Here is a 20463-nt window from a genome sequence, read left to right on the forward strand (position 1 = left end):
GTTGTTATAGCGGCAACAGAAATACATCATCTGTGAAAATTTCAACTGTCTAGCTATCACGGTTCATGAGATACAGCCTGGTGACAGACAGCAAAGATAGATATAACATGCAGACAGACAGACGGACGGACAGCGGAGTCTTAGTAATAGGGTTCCGTTTTTTAGCCTTTGGGTACGGAACCCTAAAAAAATAGACTCCGTAATAGATGGATACAGTCCAAGGAAAAAACGTGCCTCGAAAATCACGAAAATTTGATTCTCGATCAGATGGCGCCACTACCTTTGGCCTACTCTCGTATAGAGGGCGTTGACGGTTTCGTTGTGGTTTCGTTTGATATTTAATAATTCTAATGTAAGGTTGCCACAAATGCCACATATAAAATGTGATTATTTATACTTCTATACCTACTTGGCGTGTTAGACAAGACATTCAAATAGAAAACTAATGAATAATAGATCAAAGCAATTTTTCTCAAACTTGCAATGAAATATTGATACGACTTTAAATTAGGTCCGGAAATACCACGTATCCGGTGCGATGAGTGAAGATGATATGTAAAGGAGTTTCATACAGCCTTACACACCTAGGCCTGTAAAGCAACCTTCTTTTGTTTTTAACAGCAGCCGCGACGGTCAACGACACCGCGTAACTCATGAGGCCCTGGTACTTGCTCCGCGCTAAATTCAATTTTAGTTTTTTCTCGATTTCGGCCACCGTAGCCTATGGATATTGCGTTGCAAGTTATACAAATCTCGGACGAGAAACGGGGTTGCCGGCCGCGTATCCTTATCGGCCTCGCTACGCTCGTCTCTATCTGCTTGCCCTGCAACCTTTCGTTTCCCGGCCTCTATGCTAAACGCATTCACTGCCAAGGATTTCGTATCACTACGGTCGTTACCGATCCCAGCGTTTTCCCGCTATATAGAGGAAAGCGACTGCCTACGATCAGAGATTCAATCTGCTAGTGTGACTTAGGGTGATAAAATGTGATTCACCCAAATAGGAGCTAAGCTGAGGAGAGGATTTAAAATAAAATACAAGTTTAGGTGTATTATTATAATACATAAAATATGAAAAAGGTACATATGTGATGTGAACAACAAGGTGATTTTAAATACATAATAATTAAGTACATATTGCGATTTAAATTCGTTATGTACACTTTTATGACGTGCAAATTTATAAAAAAAATCTGATAACTACAGGACGTGCGTATAACACCGCTTAATAAAAACCATTGTATTTGTTTATGATACAATCAATAGGAGTAGATCAGTAGATCTTACTTTTTTTATTATTAGTATTTTCATATTTTCAGATCTGCTGACAGTTCTTACACTAAATTATTTACTATGCTTATTTTAATAAAATCCTAAAGTTATTGTCATACAAAAATTTGCATTTTTTACTGGCCGCCAAAATGCTGGTTATTACTATTATTATATTATTGTAAGGTCTAAAAATGTATGCCCGAAAATAACACTAAGAAACACAAGTGTCGGAAAAATAATAAAAAGTGCAATAAATTTAATATCAATGAAAAATAACTACCATAAAATATATTTTGCCCTTTTACTATAAATTTTGACAAGGGCAAGAGTAATTTTTTTTTAAGCAAAAATGTATTTAGGTATAAGTATAGGAATTTAGTTCATAGGAGAGACGGGGAGACTTGAAGCTATATACATTATAAAGTAAATTTAAAATAGATCTAAGATAGCTATTCTAAAGCCCGCTCCAGACTACGCGGCGAGAAGCCGCGAACGCGAGTGTGGAGTAGGGCTCGCGGTCGAATCCGTGTTTCGTTTACACGTTTCGAATACCCGTTTCCGAATAATACGTAAACGGTTTTCTGGCCCGTTCCGCACGTTTAATTAAGAAACGTGTAGTTAAGACCCGTGTACACGGATAAACGGGTATTCGAAGATACGTATCTTATTTATCCGTGGCTCCGGACACGTCCTTGACGATAGTAGCGAAGGAACGAACGCCAGCTACAAATGAATGGACAAAAGATTCATGACGAGTTTCTGTCATATTTAACCTTATTCCGTGGGTCATAGAGTCGAAATTCAATAAACGGTTTAGAAAACCCTTTCTTGAGCAAGTAGTTTTTGCTTGCAATAGGTATTACGAGTATTCACGCTTCTTATCAAAGTAGTATTTTATATAGCACTTTAAATAGCTACTTTTTTTACGTTGCGGGTTAGCAATAAAATAAAATAAAAACCTGCTAGTACCTATTTAAAAAAAATTAGAACCATCGAGTTCAGTATGTAGGCAGGAAGTCAAACAAATGTTCGAAATTGGCATTAGGTAAGTATTTATAAAAAAATACATTTTTAACTTGCTTCTTTATTTTTAGTTTAATTTGAAAACATGATATAAAATTGTATTTCTTGTCATGTAATGTAGTGTAGGTACACCTTATAAAACAAAGTCCCCCGCCGCGTCCGTATGTCTGTCTGTATGTTCGCGATAACCAGACCTCACCTGTGAATGAAGTTTTTTTTGGGAATGTGTATATTTTGTTAAGGTTTTGTTTAAATTGGTAGAAATATGACGATGTTTGCTAATGAAGTTAGAAAAAATCACGCTGGCCAGGAGCTTAATCGGAAACGCTGCCCAATCTATTTGAGATATAACGACACAATGTATGGTGGAAAAAAGTCTACAAAAAAGTGCTCGATGGCTGTCTGTCTATATTTTAAGAATAATTAACCCATTATTAACTTCTAAAAAAACCGGACAAGTGCGAGTCGGACTCGCCCACCGAAGGTTCCGTACAAAATTTAATTTTAAATTTTAGTTGTTATAGCGGCAACAGAAATACATGTGTAAAAATTTCAACTGTCTAGCTATCACGGTTCATGAGATACAGCCTAGTGAGTGGTGACAGACAGGTGGATGGAAGTCTTAGTATTATTGGGCTTCCGATGTGAATACTTGTTACAGAATGTATTTTATTATGCTTGACTCTCCATGCGAAGCCGGGGCGGGTCGCTAGTTATTAATAAACACTTTAATTCAATTTGATAAAATTGCACCTTCTCAATAAATTCTAATTGTTTTTGCTCTAGGTACCTCTTACCATAGTAAAACGCTTTTTAGTGGGGCGCGGCTACAAAACAATGGAAAACATTTTCTTGTGCAGATGTTTTGACCTTATTACAACGACATAAAGCTTATAATTCGCGGTGACACTTGCGATAATAGTTTGGGAACCTACATGTTTTCGACGATGACAAACAAAAGGATATTGGAAAACAATGGATGGATGGACCATTTAAGTTTATTACCTGAACGCTAGTGAGAAAGTGACCAAAGTGAATTATGAATAATTACCAATTTGAGATCTATCTTAATGTATTTAGCAATATTATCGCAAGTTATCCAAGGTAGTATGGGTTTTTATGGTTCTTGGGTAAAATTCTGCTTTTCATTTGAGCATGATTACTCGATAATCCCGCTTTTGTGTACCTAACTTTTTTTGCGCCCGAGATAAAAATAACCACGAAATAATTAAACTGTTATTTTTAATTAATATTATATTCTGTCTGCACACCTATTATTAACGAAAAAATACTATACCATTATGTAATTATTAAAAAAAAACTATGATCGATATCAAATTTATGTAATTAGCTTAGAAGCAATCGGTTTTATTAAATGATATAAATAGTTTAAAATAAAAATTATATATACCTACTATTAAACACAGGAAGATGGCTCAGTACCTATGTTTTATCAATACGGTTAAATACAATTAAAAAAAAAGTAATTGTACGGTTTTATGAAACCATTGTAGGCATTTAACTAAAAAATTTCGGAAATTAATTTGAATTACGGTATTAAAATCGCGGTTTTAATGTTAACTTAATAAATTGGGGCGACAGAATAAAAGTTTTACTTTTAAAAATCGTACGACAAACGAATTCATCTGAAGTCAACATAATAATAGTGGAAAGTGGACCTTGTTACCATTGTACATTGGCTCAAACTGGTTCGGAGTATTCAGACCCGTTCGGAACGGTCTTAAGTACCCGTGTAAACGGAGATACGTGTCTGAGATACGTTTCTTGGGAACGTTCCTTCGAAACGTTTTCGAATCCCGGCGGTTCCGTGTAAACCGGGTTCTTAGTACCGCCGGGCTTAAGAACACGGGTATTCGTTTCGGCGTGTAACACGGATACCGGGAGCCCTAGTGTGGAGTCGATTTCGGTGATTAGCGAATTAGAGCTCACACTCGCGTTCGCGGCTTCGCGCCGCGATTCGCGCACGAATGTGGAGGGCCCTTAACTCGACTACGTTGTCAAAATCAACATTATAGCGATTGGTTACTTTTAGGACAGTTATTTTCATGTGAAATGTTAATATATTTTTCCTTTTTTATTGTGGGACGTACCACATTATTACCTATACAATCTATAAATTGTATATACAGATGTAAATCACAATGAAAAAATCAACGATGATCAAACTCTGGTCAACGTGGGACTCGAACCCACATCCTTGGATTGCCGGTCCAATGCGTTACCAATTGCGCAATTGGTAACGCATTGGACCGGCAATCCATCCGGCAATCTGCATATACAATTTATAGGTTATTTTCATGATCTAGACATCGGCGGCTCGTGACATTTAGGTAGCATTTGACGTTTCTGACAGTGTTCGTAAGTTCGAATAAGTTACAAGTCGAACAAAGGATACCAATTAGAAGACAGCGATACAGCGAGGAAATGCCGCCAGCATCCTTGGTACAATGCCTCAAGGGCCTATTTTAGATTTAAACTAGTTATTAATTTCGTTTACGTAGTACCACTGTATATATCTTGTATGTAAATAAAGAGTATTATTTTCACAATAAAACAGAATTTTTTTTTTTTTTTTAATATGTATTTTCAATCATTTAATGACATTCGTGATATATAATTAATATTTGTTATAAATTATTACAAGTTATTCTACGTCTTCTATCTGTGAAAATCCACTTGACGTCTGAAGTAGCGGAGATGTTACATGAAATTAAAGTGTAATTTATTCGGTAACATTACTGTCAGAAACGTTTCTTGTCAATTATGTAATTTGAAAAATATGGATGGTATAGAAAGGATGCCAATCTCTTATGGCAGAATTGTTGCAAAAGTGACCGCTTTCAGCTTTAAATAATAGTTCCTAATCTCTCCGGTGGCGCTAGTTAGGCTCTGGGACATGAGTATAACATGAACCATATAAGGCAACAAATAACCCGACCAAATTACGTAGGTTGTTTTGGGTAGTATTTCGGTGTATGGTGGCGCCGCCTAATTACTGTTTTTTGATGGACACTTTTCATACATAGAGATTTGGCTCCTTTATATGTATAGTCTCCATGTTGAAAAAGTTGAAATATGTCACAGTTAAGGTAACATGTGAGATGTCTTATCACTAGTGCTACCTAAATGCCCAAACCGCCGATGTCTATTCATGATTATAGGACTAAGTCCCCCGTCTCCCCTAGATTCTTTTTTGCTTAGAAAAGACATTTTAAAATAAGTTATTTTTTAGTTTTGCGCATAATTTTTGAGATCAACCATAGTTTGTAGACAGGAATACCAATTTGAGATCAATACATTGCATTCAGTATAAATTTCCAAGATTCTTAATGCCTATGTTTTAAAAGGTAATTGTAACTATTCGTCTAAACCTATTTAATTTCCAAAATACTGGCCCCAGAATTACTGGCACGTATATATTCTAAATTACTTTTTTTTTATAATACATTGGTTCAAAAATATGTTGACGTTTATTACTGCGGCAAATTGTTAATAATTTTAACAGCCTTTCTGTATCAAAGCTAAGGGAGTGTTTTTTTAAATCTAATACGATTTGTTTTAATTAAATGATTGTAGTTTTAATTTTAAACATTTCGTAAAAAAATGTGTGAGAAAATTCCTAAAAATTCTTTACAACGTATTTTTGAGCCATCCTATACAGTGTGGAAAATAATAATGGGCCCTGGAGGAAAAGTACCTTAAAACCTTAAGATAGCTCATTTTACTTAAGGGAAACATTCTTTTATTTTTAAAAAGAAACAAAACTGCATTTAAACTCCAGGGCCCATTAATTTTTTTCACACGGTATATTATTTTTCGTGAAATTCACATCATTCATAGTTTTAATACGAAGCGGAATTATAAGTAATTACATTGGGATTATTTTGAATCCTTGAATAAAGCGGTACCTAATACAGGGTGTGGACTTTAACACGAGCAAATAATTAAAACATAGAAACTCTTCAATCGGTGACACTTTTGTTCCATCTTCTCTTCTACCTGGCTGTATTATGTCCCATATCATGTGGGGCTAGCCCTCCTTGTACGTTTAAGATACAATGTAAGGTTTTGTCCCATAACTTTCATTATTATCATTATTATTATTTGTATCTCCTCGGATTTCTCGGGCCTATAAATCCCGGTCTTTTGATAGGCTTGCGTGGGGATATAGATCCAACACGTAGAGGCCCCTTGGAGAGCTTTAATGTCATGTAGAACGCCTGCTGGAACCCGTTCACAGGTGCAACAATAGACACCCATGAACCGGTTGCAACAGGCATTGGGACTATTGTAGAAAAAGTGAACAGTATACCGGTCTATGGATTGAAGTTTGGGTGGACAATGAGACTGGGCTATTGTAAAGAACTCCGGACACCTGCCATAACAATGTTAAAACACGTTATCGAGGCAGGTGGTGACTTGCCGCTGACTAGATGGGCCCCTGAAACTGCCGTCGTGAAGACGACCAGGAGCAACACCGGTGTGAGCGGCTCAGGAGTGTCGAGAGGTGTGCGCCGCTTTCTACCCAGTGACTGTTAACAGCCACTGTGCCAACTCGCGTCTTATGCATCTTTCACTTCCACCCCTGGAGCATATAGCTCTAGCGACTCCTCTCTGGACAGCCAATGAAGGCAAGCCAGAGCTGAGAGTCCTGCGGGTCCCCTTGGGGTCCACTCCGACCGACGAAGACACGCCGGAGACGGAGACCCTGACCGACTCTCGGGAGCACTCGGGTCCGTGGGGTCGTTACTCCCCAACAGCTCGCCACAAGCTGCCCTGCGGGCTCATTATTATTATTATTATGTGTATCTCCGTTTTAAAACTCTCGGGTCTTTCGATCCCGGTCATTTATAAGGCGTGCGTGGGGATATAGATCCAACACGTAGAGGCCGTTTGGAGAGATTTGATGTCATGTAGAACGCCTGCTGGAACCCATTCATGGGTACATCAATAGATACCCGTGAACCGGTTTCAGCAGGCATTGGAAGCTATTGTAGAGAATATGGACAGAGTACTGGTCTATGGTTTAAGTTTGGGTGGAAAAAAGTCTGGGCTATTGCAAAGAAGTCCGGACACCTGCCATAACATTGCTTGCACAAGTTATCGAGGCAGGCGGTGACTCGCCACTCGTTAGATGGGCACCTGATGCGCCATCGTAAAGACGGCCAGGCGCAACACCGGCGTGAGCGGCTCAGGGGTGTCGAGAGGTGTGCTGCGCTTTCTCCGAAGTTACTCGCGGCGTTATGCCCTTTAACACTTCCACCCCTGGAGCATATAGCTCTTACGACTCCCCTCTGGACATCCAATGAAGGCAAGCCAGAGCTGAGAGTCCTGCGGGTCCCCTTGGGGTCCACTCCGACCGACGAAGACACGCCGGAGACGGAGACCCTGACCGACTCTCTGGAGCACTCGGGTCCGTAGGGTCGTCACTCCCCAATAGCTCGCCACAAGCTGCCCTGCGGGCTTATTATTATTATTATTCTCTTTATTTATTATTTTTCTTATTATTATTATTATTATTCAGAGCCCACTGTGTCTCACTGCTGGGCAACAAATATTGGTCAGTATGAGGAGTGTAGCCTACAGTTTAATTTTTTTCCCGTATTACAGGACACACCCGGTATATCACAATACCTACAAATTGTATCCATTTAAGCACCTTTATTTTTAAATGTTTTTTTTTCACCCATTTTTATTATGTAATTATTTAATTTATTCTCAATCATTATCCATAATTACATACATTAAAGTGCAATAATTATACAATGTAAAACAATCTCGTCATGACGTGATGTAAAAAAAACTCTATGTTCTACTTATGTCTAATTATTGTATACAAATATCAAAATATTAATTAAACATCTGAAACAAAACAAATTCTAAGAACACTAAACTTTAAGTACAAAAATATATTTTTATTACTTAAAATATAGGAATTTTCATCTTACATAAGTATTTAACTCTATCTAATATTGCCACAACTGCCCTGTATTTTTTTTTGTGGAACTTTTTGAGCATTAGCACAATAAAAATAGTTAAAACTTACATATATTCAAATGTAATCAAATTAACAAATACTTAAAAGTACTCTCTAAAAAAGTAACTTGCAGATACTTATATAAAATATATTTAGCTATTCGAAATAGCATAAAATCTAATTTACTAATGAAACACACAAAATATCACTTTAACATAATTATTTAAAAATATAAATGTAATTATACTGGCCCTAGTTTTAAGTATTAATGCCACAATATGTATATCTATGTGTCGTTATTAGGAAAAAGGTGCCCATTTTGTCGTTGTCGATAAGGCACTACTGGCATTTTACAATTAGAAATTCCACTAATTGATAATTGCAAAAGTAGCACCTTTTGTCCCAGAATGTCACATTTAATGTCATTTCCATTCAGTCGTCTTTGTGATAATGTCTCCTTAATTATGGCAATACCGTTGCAGGGAGGTTTTGGGATTATACTGAGCAACTTTTACTATGAGACCAGTCACGAAATCGCAAAAAAACAATTTACCCTCCCATAGAAAATGGACCAGCCAAAATGTATGAAACAGCCAAATTTTTTTTTCGTGATTTCGGGGTTGGTCCCATAGAAGTTTCTCAGTATAATCCCAAAACCTCGCTGGCAACGGGAATGCACTTATTTTTTTGCCACCGTGTATACATTTTATTATAATTTTAACGCCTCTTCGAATTTTCAGTTTATATTGAGTAAGTTTTTATTTTCTAGTAATACAACTTTTATGTAGCTTTTTGCTATTTCAATCCTTAGGTACACTAATTTACATAATTATTCGTAGTAGTCTTTAAAAAGTGAGCCTTGTAAAATTCGACAGCTACTTAATGTATCTTATAAGTTGTTTAAAATTATTTTATCGTGTTGCGATATACGACGATTGCATAGCACATGTCGCAGGAGTATGTTTTCTTATATTCAGAGAGAACTAAGCGAACGAGCGTCTACATAGAGGACATGTGAAAAGGTTACTCGCTCGGAGTTTGTTAAGCATTGGTCGCAGTAGTATGGTTTTTGAACTCAGGTTATGCAACTCATACCAGTGCCGAGTGGTAATAAAGTGTAAACTGAACATATGGAAAAAGAATCAAATAGCTAATGCCCTCTCACATGCAGTCCTATATGGTCGGACCTCGCGAAGGACCATCTACACACACGACATGTGAACAACTCCCTGTATATTTGCATGTTAGTAAAGCATTGATCGCAGTAGTATGGTTTTTTGACAACGGCTTTACAACTCATGTGTCAATTTCAACACCATTGAAGTGAGTATGTAGACAAATATGATGGAAAATAGATGATAATGAATGCCCTGTGTTTGTATGTGTGTCGAGTTTAGTCAGAGCATTGATCGTAGTAGTATAGTTTTACTACTCATATATCATATATTCATTCGCAGATATAATGGCATAATGAAGAAAGTCGGTCTAAAATGGTAGAGAATGATAATAAAATGTCGAGTAAGTTTGTCGGAGCCAAAGCATTGATTGCAGTAGTATGGTTTTACGACACCGGCGCTACAATACATAATTACATTCATACCTACTGTAAATACTGGTATAATGAAAAAGTATGTCTAGAATGGTAGAAAAATAATGATAAATAAGTCTGTCGTCTCATATGCAATCCTAGATGGTCGGACCGTGCGAAGGGCCGTCTACACAGGGGACACGTGAAAGGACTATGCCCTGTGTGTCGGGTTTAGTCAGAGCCAAAGCATTGATCGCAGTAGTATGGTTTTACAACTCCGGCGGTGCTACTCGTATATTCATTCGCAGATATACATGTCATAATGAAGAAAGTCGGTATAAAATGGTAGAAAATGATAATAGAATGGTCAATGGCGTCTCATATGCAGTCCTAGATGGTCGGAGCGTGCGAAGGACCGCCTACACAGGGGGCACGTGAAAGGACGATGCCCTGTGTGTTTGCGTGTGTGTCGAGTCAGCTCATCGGAGCGAGCGAAGCGCCAGTCGCAGCCGGCCCAACCGCAAGAGTAGGGTTTTTCGCCTGAAAATAAAATAATATATATTTACTCTCAAATGTTGACATACAAAAAGCGTGATATTAAATATATTAATAACGGGTCACTCACGTGTTTTAAGTCGAAAACGCTCGACATGTTTCACTCCGTACCGAGTAGCGTCATCAGGAGCTTGCGTCGACGGTGGCGGACCGGCGCAGACTGCGGGCCGCAGCCCTCCGACCCGACTCCCGAGTGACCCGTTATTAATATATTTAAATTCAAGTTCATACCTGTATGCGTCCTCTTATGCGCTTTCAGATGCGAACTCTTAGTGTACACCTTGTGGCACCCGGCCACATCGCACTTGTGCAGTCTCCTTCTGTCCTGTTCTTCTTCTTTCTTCAGCTGGCTGAGGCCAGAGAGCTGGAGCGCGGTGTTCAGGAAGAAATTCTTCAATTCGGGATTGTAGCCGGGTTTTAGGTGGGGTGGGATCAGCGGGTATTTGTCTTGGTGTGGTGGTTTTAACCTGTAAATGGTTAAATTTACCTTATTGTACACATTGATATAAGTAAGTTCCTATGAGGATATAACCAAACGGAGACGTCATGTCTGTAATTTTCTGTACAAAAGAGTCTGCCGATTTTTGCGGGGGAGGGCCACGTCAAATGTATACGTAACTTAATAATAACCATGTCAGAAAAACGTCAGTACATACATTATGTATGACCATTGGCCGACTAGACTTATATTGACCGGGATATAGACCGTGATTACCTTTTGTATTATTTGTGAGCTCCCGATATTTCGACGCAGTTACATGCATCATGTTCACGGGTGACTGAAGATAGCGGGTGGGTGTCAAAGTTGTGTAGACAGCGCTCTGTCTACCCTCATTCTTGCGCGTCGGCTGCGTTCACTTTCAACGTTACCAACGGTCGCATTCAGACTTGTTGGTCCGGTCGCGTTCACACTCGTTGTTCTGTCCAAACACACTACACTCACGGTGTCACTACGCGTGTTTGATTCGGATACCACTGGTTTCCAAGTCACTACAAGTCAAGACAGTACTAGTCAATATAAGTCTAGTGAAACTAACCGTGAATCATTCAAAACTCTCATTGGCCGACTATTTTCGACAGAGGGGAACGCCTGTTAATGGCTAATCCGTTTGGTTATATCCTCCTAGGTAAGTTCCCATTTGCGTCTAGGCATAATATGTATGCATTATTGATCAGATGAAATAATTTTGAATTAAGAGTAAAATGTTTTTAACACGTTCACTGTCCCCATACAAAATGATATGACAAAGTCACACGTCCAAGAGTGCTTCTACTTTGAAGTTGTGAACCCTCTCCTGAAAAAAAGCTATTTAACCCCACATTGGGGGCACCCGGACAGGGAGGATGTTAAAAAGGTTAGAATAACCTAGTGAAATAAAATGTTCCACCTAGGAATGTCATGCCAGGTCACACGCAGACTTTAAGAAATTATTAATTGTATCTGAATGATGGAAGCCTAAGATTATAAAAAGTTATAATTACCTATTAAAGGTAGGTTCAAAGGCAATAAAGAAAACTTACTTTGTCGTGCTTTGTTGAGGTTTTCTCGCGTTGCGGAGGTCGGGGCCCACCTTGATTTTCGGCATCTCGTGACTGAATCTGAAATGTAAAAAAAATATAACCATCCGTGTAAAAAGTCAGGTTTAATTGTCCATGTCTTAAGAATAAAGTGAGACCCCAATCGAGCGTCTACGTTTCCCGAGCGTTGGCGACTGGCGTATATGGCTGCTACTCGACGCAACGTTGGTGGAACTGCGCAGCGCCCCCATTTTCCATAGCGCTAAGAACTATTATATAATGAGGGCTACCACGTTTAATTTCGCCGCTAGGGGCGCTAGTGTAGATGGAGGTCTTTCAAAATGTCAAATGCATAGAAGTATTGGGGGGTTCAAGCTTTTTTATCAAGAATTTTCACTCCTTATTCATAATTGTGGTAAATCTTTGTCCATCTTTGATTAATCATGGTAAACAATAGATATAGCTCAATAAATGTTAGTGGTTTAAAAAAAGTGTCAAATAAAATATATGCAAAATTAAACAGGTTGAAAAAATAGCACATTTAGACGCTAAAATACCGTTGTGTATTAACCACAAAAACGTATTGATTTTATAAAAATAAGCATAGAAAAATTTTGAGATCTGTTTTTCTGGACCTACATCTACAGTGGCGCCAACTGGTGACCACAAAAACGGTAGCCCTCATTTGTGGAGCAGACTAGATGCCGACGCACGGGTGACGCTAGTGTGTGGCGTCTCTTAATAATCACAGTTCTGTTAATATCACAGACCTACAATGACGCTTACGTTTAAAGATAGCTGAAGTGTTAAAAAGGGAAGCCATCACGTATAATGAACATTTCATGTAGCTGATTGAGTTACAGAAACGCGAACCTGTGTTTCGTTGAGCATCCTTGCATGGGAACCCCTCTCACATTTGTAGAGCTTTCTGAAGACGTACTGGGCGACGGTACCGCATCTAATCCTTTATTAACTGTCGAAAATCTTCCGATCGTAGAACCTTCTACAAATCTGCTAGACGTGCCAGCGGATGAACCACTTTTACAAATTTTTGAAAATGCTCTAGAGTCGCCTTTAACTTGGGAGTATCCTTCTTTTAATGTATTAGTAAATGTTTGAAAAACACTAATATCCGTAGCAGTTTCTCCTTCCAGAGTTAAACTGGTCAATGTTGTTGAGTCCCCAATATATGTGTAAGGTCTTGCTCGTGATGTGCTGGCCCAATTTGTACAGCTAGTCACTGTTGAGGTTCTTCGTGCTATTGTGGAAGAAGATACCTTGATTGTACAATCGACGCCTGTGAAGCCTTGTACAGTGCTTTCAATAGTTCTGGTATTCAGGTTTGTGTTCTCTGTTTCGTTTTTCCACAGATCCGATGATTCTTCTGTGAAATCCATTGTGCTGTCTTCTTGATCAACCTAATTTATATATTTAAACATATGTCTCAACAACATCACAAATGTTACTTGGAGTTTAACCTGTGTGATTTCTTGAATTGCATCAAACTGGATAGGTGTAGATATCTTGCCTCTGGTACTTTTATTGGTTGCTTTTATCCTCTTATTATCCTAGGAATCCACGATTCTTCTAATTTTAAAGTGAACAATAATCGTTCCTTGATTTTTTTCAATTTTATTGTAACTGCTGTAACACTAAGTACAATAAACCAAGACTCCATAAAGGCAACAGAAGATCAGCAAACTTGGATATTATTTTATTGTAGAGGTACCTACTTTACTCTCCTCTTAGTGTTTATCCCTGTTGCATCCTCAGCTTCTGTTTCGAAACATATAATGAAATCTAAGACATTGCCTGTGTTGTTATACTTGTTATTATACTCTTCCTATTATGTCCAGATATGTAAGCTTCAGTTTCCAGTACATTCTGTTAAATAACTTCAAATTTGCAGCTACTATAATCCCGTTATTTAGAACAGTTTTTAGACGGATCCTTCGGATCGTCTGGTACTTCTTCTTTCGTCTTCGTCTACATTTTTAAGGTCTCATCGGAAGATCAGCTCTGGAAGTCGTCAGCATTATGCTGAGATGAGACAAAATTCGTGACACTTTCTCCTTCCTGTTCTTCTGTTTTGTATAATTTCCTCCTCTGTGGTCGTGCTTACGAATATATTATGTCTATTCTTCTATTTTAATCAGTCGCACTATCCGTACTTACTACACACAGACACCAATTAAATCTAAATAACTATTTCATTATATGGATTCAGAAGGTTCTACAGGCAGGGTAGCCCAAAAACACGTTGACAAGCGTATGTATCAACGCTTAAGGTGGATATATTGAAGATTTTAGTTGAATTTGGTCGATTACCTTATAACTCGGATAAATCTATTCGACTCTCTTAGGAAATATCTACCCTATTACCTTTTACTAATGCCAAAATTATAAATTGGATTTATCTGAGTTTAAAGTTTTAAAGCAACTCATTGATTGTAGTATATATTAATCTGAATGCCATTTTGTAAAAGACCTTTAAGTGAGAAAGAAAGTTCCAAAAAGTCTTTGACGTCTTTGTCGACGTATTTTTGGACAACCTTTAAAAACCGACCAAAGAATCACTGATAAATATCGGATCTAGACAACCTAATCCGCCCCGCGGCTGAATTTTCACTGAGCCAACACAGTTGCTACAACGTATCGTTTACACACTTGACCAGGCACAGGTTTTTCACTAATTAGTACACATAAGAAATAACTAGGCGGATCGTTTTTACTAGGATGGCTCCGATAATCCATTGAATTATTCAACGGATTATCGACGGTAATCACTGGCCCTTTTAGGCGGAGTTACCACACAATAGGCTAGATGACAAATCTTTATTAATGGTATCAATCGATCAGGTTTGTTTTTAGGAGCAAATGTCTATATGGGACCCATTGCGCGAGTGAAGTACGACGTACGACTGTCGGGCTGACTATCATTTCTGACTTTTGTATTGCTTTAATGCCCATGGTCCCATATAGACATTTAATCCCAAAAACAAACCAGATCGATTGATGCCATTAATAAAAATTTGTCATCAAGCCTATTTTGAACCTTCTATTATTCAATAAAAAGTCCAATACTCAATATTTTATTGCAAATTCACAAAGTAATTGTACAGGTGGTAAACTTATAAGCTAGGTCTTTGTGAACCCTGTCCCTTTTCCGTAAGCATAGGTATGATAGTGTTGGCACGTCGGTGGTCGGATGTCTCGGAGGATTCGGAGACAAACAAGCATGTGCTTCGTATCGAGTATATTTGGAAAGTAAAATTTAGAATCTAAATTCACTAGCCTAAATCTCTTACTTATTGATGACAGCGCCACCTATGGACTGTACTGTATAACTATGTAACTTATTGGATGCGTATTGATTATCGATCTATTGACAAGCCATCTAGGGTTCGATTAAGTACATAAAGGGTCAGATAGATGGCGCTGTTAACTTCACAAGTTAACAGACAGGTATATAATTTACTTACTCAATAGGAAGTTGCGTGGGCGGCAGTTCTCGGTTGATCTTCGATGACGTAGGCATTGCGCTGGCTGAAACAAAAACAAAAAAAGGATTTTATTAAAAACTCGTAAATCTAAAGGTGACATTCGGAATTTAACTGCAGCTGCATTACTGCGGCGGCAATGAGGCCTTTCAATTTCCTTAATTTTTTATTTGAAGAGTACATATTAGCAACCCTTTCTCATACAATATTAATATAGAATTCCGTCCATTCAGCAGGCTGTTTATATTAAGAACCGTACCGTAAGTCCTTAGTCTATGAGGAACTAAAAGCGTCTTAAATGACCATCGGAGTACCTTATGCTATTGCAATAAGGATTATGTACTAATTATCAGTTAACGGCGCGGCGTAGACGATGGGATAGTAATAAAGTATAAATGTTGGTAGACCAGAGGCTAGTAAATATAGAAGACTGATAACATCATCTTATAATATTGTTGTATTTGTTGTAGTAGTAGTAGTAGTAGTAGTAAATCACTTTATTGTACAAAACAAAAATTGATAACATGAAATTCATATAAATTTAGGTACAAAGGTGAGCTTATCCCTATAAGGAATTTCTTCCAGCTAACCTTAGAGTAAATGAGTGAGTGTTGTAGGGGGCGCTATTTACTATTACGGAATTTTACCTTTGTACGTGTGAAAGTTACCACTTTACTGCAAATTATGACTTTAAATTAAATTAAATAATCATTTATTTCAGGCATACTCACTACTTACTTACTACACTTACTTGCTTATTTTTGGGGTTTACTTTGAAATGTAAAACTGGACTTGCCTGATTATTCTCATAGATTTAATAAGTATTTTAGAGGCCAAATAGTGAACTCTCGGTCTCTGAGAATGGCATCTTGTTGTGTTAACACTCTTAATAAATTTACATCTCTCTGGTATAGACACTCTTGCTAGTCAAATTCGTCTTCCTGTAGTAGATTTGAAGCATAATAAAAGAATTTAGGTATATTCCCATTTACTCCATATAGGGACAGCTTCGTGATTGTGTGTGTGTGTGTGTTCACTTTCTTAATTAAGTACTCCTGCATTTTTTTATTACATACCCCTACTCCAATTTAAATTAAAAAAAAGTACTTAAACACTGAGACACGCGCAGAATGTAAGTGTGTTGTAAAAAGGGTTTTAAATACCTATTTGCTAGATTTTTATAGACTAACCCCTCCTAGCAGATCACGTCCCGCATTTATTTATTTAATCTTTATTGCACAAAATAAAATACAAATGTACAAAAGGCGGACTTAATGCCACTAGGCATTCTCTACCAGTCAACCTTCAGGCAAAGCAGATAACAAACAACAAAGGGGAAAGGCAGGTAACAAAGGAGATGGGCGTATTTCTGTAGTTTTACAATAAAGAGCGCCACCTACAACGATGAAGATGCACGCGTGAAACGCTGTTGTATGGAGTATGACGGTCTTGAATATACTAGTCTTTGGTATAGACTAAACCCCGCTAGCTGATCAGGTCCCGTCTTCCTGTTGTTTTTGCGGGACGATAAATTATCGAAGGCTTTGTCGGCACGATCTCGTCTGGCGACATTTCTTGCCTGGTCATTTCTGATTATAAAAACAGCAGTCGTGTAGGTGTGACTAAAGGGGCCCACTGATTACCAGTCCGCCGGACGATATCGGCCTGTCAGTTGTTCGGAACTGTCAAATTTTTGTTCTAACTGACAAGCTGATATCATTCGGCGGACTGATAGTCAGTGAGCCCCTTTAGTTAGTTAATAAAACTGTCAAATCCCAGCTTAATTAGGGTTTGTATATGAGTAAAAACAATTAGGCTTCTAATAATATATATTTCACCACACCAGCTCATAAAGGCTCTGTTTATACTTTGAAAACTGATAAGAAAGTTGTATTTTATCCACAAGAGTGACAAAGTAATCTGATGTACTTTTCGAGTTGTTTTTTCCTCATAGTATTTTTTTCTCGTTGGTGTGATGAAATATTTTGTGTTTCACGGTAAGTAAAGCCTGGCCAGGAATATATGATCACGCGCCATGTTGCGGAATTTCTATGGAACGAATTTTTTCATACTATACTGAACTGTCACCCTATACATGAGAATGAACAGCGCCCTCTTGACAATGATCATATATTACTGGTCAGGCTTTAAGTAAAGTTTGTTTAATCCTCGTGCCTTAAACCCTCGCAATGCTCAATATTAGCGTGTCGAGTTAAACAAGAACTTTCCCCCTAAAAATTAAATAACTTGTTTTTATAAATGTTCCTTTCTTATTTGAAAAAAAAAAAAAAAATCTCACCCAAGCAGCAGTGTATATAGACCGAAGTTTAAATAAAAACTTATTCATTATACGAGTACAAAACCAGTCCTTTTATAGCAGTAATTAGGCATACTGGTATGGTAATCTCTGCATCCGTACTGACGAAAGCCTATATCTAGATGATCAGAGAATAATAGTACTACCGTACAGAAAGGAAACTTCCTACATAACCGAAGTTTGACAGCGGTTCAGAGTCGAATCATGCTATCGCTATCTAATATATGGCACTATTTCGGCTATGTAGGGTTGTCAAAATTCAAGTCATTATCTTATCTGTGCCCGTGCACGCAAAGGGACGTCAAGTTGTGCCAACCCTAATAATTGCTCGGAGCATAGAGTAACTTATACTAGAGCGGTACTGTCATAGTAAGTTTTGTAACCCCAGTAAATTCACTGCCATCTGTCGACACACTTTAAAACTAAAAATGAAGATTTATAAAAATACGATAGAATGTATTTAAATATAGATAAATGATTTTTTTTATTTTCATTAATTATTTTTATGATTTTGACCCATGTTCTTTCACTGATATGCGTTGAAATTGTTAAATAACAAACGAAACCGTCAACGCCATCTATACGACTGTAGGCCAAAACTAGTAGCGCCCTCTGAACGAAAATCAAATTTTCTTGATTTTCGAGGCACGTTTTTTCCTTAGACTGTATCCATCTATTACGGAGTTATATCTATTCTATCTTTGCTCGGAGCAATGCTGAACCGAACGGAGCCGAGTTTGCCCGAAGCGAGGAGTTTCGCACGCCTGATTAAGTACAGATCACGTACGTTCAATAGAAACTCGAAAACGTGTACAAATGTAGTGCATAATTATTTTCCATCGTATTTTCACGGAAACGTACGAACATGTCTTGCTATTTCACTCAGACTCGATACAAAAAGTACTGACGTTGACTGAAGTAGTATGACAAATACGAACGTTTCCGAGAAAACACGATGGAAAACAATTATACACTACAACTGTACGTTCTTGTCTTGAAGGTTTGATTGACGATCGTATCGGTTTGGAAATAGCACAGTATCATCATTCGCTTGCCCTTGTCCCATTCACTTGGGGTCGGCGCAGCCTGTGTCTTTTTCTTCCATACCTCTCTGTCACCCGTCATCTCATCATTCACTTGCGTTAGTTTCATATCATTTTTCACACAGTCCATCCACCTTTTCCTCGGTTTTCCTCTCCTCGTACCTCCCTCCACGTTCATTCTTAATACCTTTCTCGTAACATGACTTTCATCCCTCCGCATCACATAAACACAATAAATAATACAGTATATTGGGATTTAATAGTATTGCGTCACAAGGAAGCAAAATGACATATTTACAGCGAGGGCATACATTGAATACTGAGCGTAGTGAGTCAAGCGTTAACGCCCAAGGTGGACATAATTCATTTGAAGTCAGTCAATTTATTTCTAAATTGTGTGTGTTTGCAGCAATCAAATAAACGTATCTAAAACGCCCTTTTCCGAATAGGTGATGTGAAAACAGAATTTTTGAAGTGACTTTTTATCTCGAAATCGTAAGTTTAATAACAGTATGAGGTTGTCAATAAAGTAGTGTATTTGGGGCATTTTCTATGAAAAGGGACCTCATTGTCGATGGCGCTTATATACGCCGCACAGCGTCGCGCGGCATTGTATTTATATCGGAGCATCGTTTATAATGGCGTAAGCACCATAGACAATAAGGTCCCTTTTTATAGAAAATACCACATTTTATTTAAAGGGTCAACACGCATGTAAAACTTCTCAAGTAGTAGTAGTAAAACACTTTATTGTACAAAAAAAGAGAACGAAACAGGAAAAAAACACTCGTAATTAATACAAAGGCGAACTTATCCCTTTAAGGGATCTCTTCCAGTTAACCTTGTTAAGTTTGTTTTATGGCAATTTTGAAAAGTTGCGCATTTCTGAAAAAAAACAAATTATGACTAACGAAAATGTGTACAAACAATACATTATGACTTAAAACTACATGGGAAACAATATAGACCCTTAAAGATGGTAATAAAAACTATTTTGTACGAAACCGCCGCCATTACTCGCCGAGGCGTTTTTTCCGCCCGGAATGTGCGCGTGCGCGTAAATTGCGCTAAATGGATAATGACAGCTGCTTATACGGTAACACGGGGTTTTGCGTCATTAGGCCGTCTTGTCCCTTAAACGTCTATACAAATCCCATACTTACCTATTAAACTAGTATTATTTGTATACTAGCTTTTGCCCACGACTTGTGTACCTTAATTTTTAAAGAAATCTGCTTTTAAATCCATCCTATTTTTCACCCCCAATCTGGTCCACTCTATAAATTTCACCCCATTTTTACACCCTTAAGGGATGATTTCGGAGATAAAAATTATTCTATATCCTTCCCCATAGCTCAAACTATCCGCATACCAAGTTTCATTTAAATCGGTTGAGCAGTTATTTAATTTAAAAAAATCTGTTTATTTCGTAAAATAAGCATGCATATTTACAAACTTAACTACTAATCTATTCGTTTCCCATAAAAATTTCCACCCCTCTTTTCACCCCCTTCAGGGGTGAGGTTTGGGATAAAAAGTATCATATATCCTTCCCCGGGACAAACTTATGTGTATACCAAATTTGAAGAGGTAACAGACAGACGGACAGACACACTTTCGCATCACTACATAGTATAAAACAAAGTCGCTTTCCGCTGTCTGTTCGTCCGTCTGTCCCTATATATGCTTAGATTTTTAAAACTACGCAA

General features: G+C 37.8%; 1 protein-coding gene across 1 annotated transcript in view; it reads right to left on the minus strand.

Moving 5' to 3' along the window:
• Positions 1–8133: 8133 nt before the first annotated feature.
• Positions 8134–20463, minus strand: part of LOC134753537 (Krueppel-like factor 3) — a 99500-nt gene continuing 87170 nt past the window's right edge. The window contains exons 6-9 of the mRNA XM_063689448.1: positions 15377–15440; positions 11898–11975; positions 10608–10843; positions 8134–10361 (exon numbers count right to left, since the gene is read on the minus strand). Of these exons, the coding sequence (XP_063545518.1) occupies positions 10189–10361; positions 10608–10843; positions 11898–11975; positions 15377–15440 (551 nt within the window). The 3' untranslated portion in view covers positions 8134–10188. The remainder of the gene's footprint in view (positions 10362–10607; positions 10844–11897; positions 11976–15376; positions 15441–20463) is intronic.

The sequence above is a fragment of the Cydia strobilella genome, chromosome 27 (genome assembly GCF_947568885.1).
Source record: "Cydia strobilella chromosome 27, ilCydStro3.1, whole genome shotgun sequence".
In the NCBI taxonomy this organism is placed as follows: domain Eukaryota; kingdom Metazoa; phylum Arthropoda; class Insecta; order Lepidoptera; family Tortricidae; genus Cydia; species Cydia strobilella.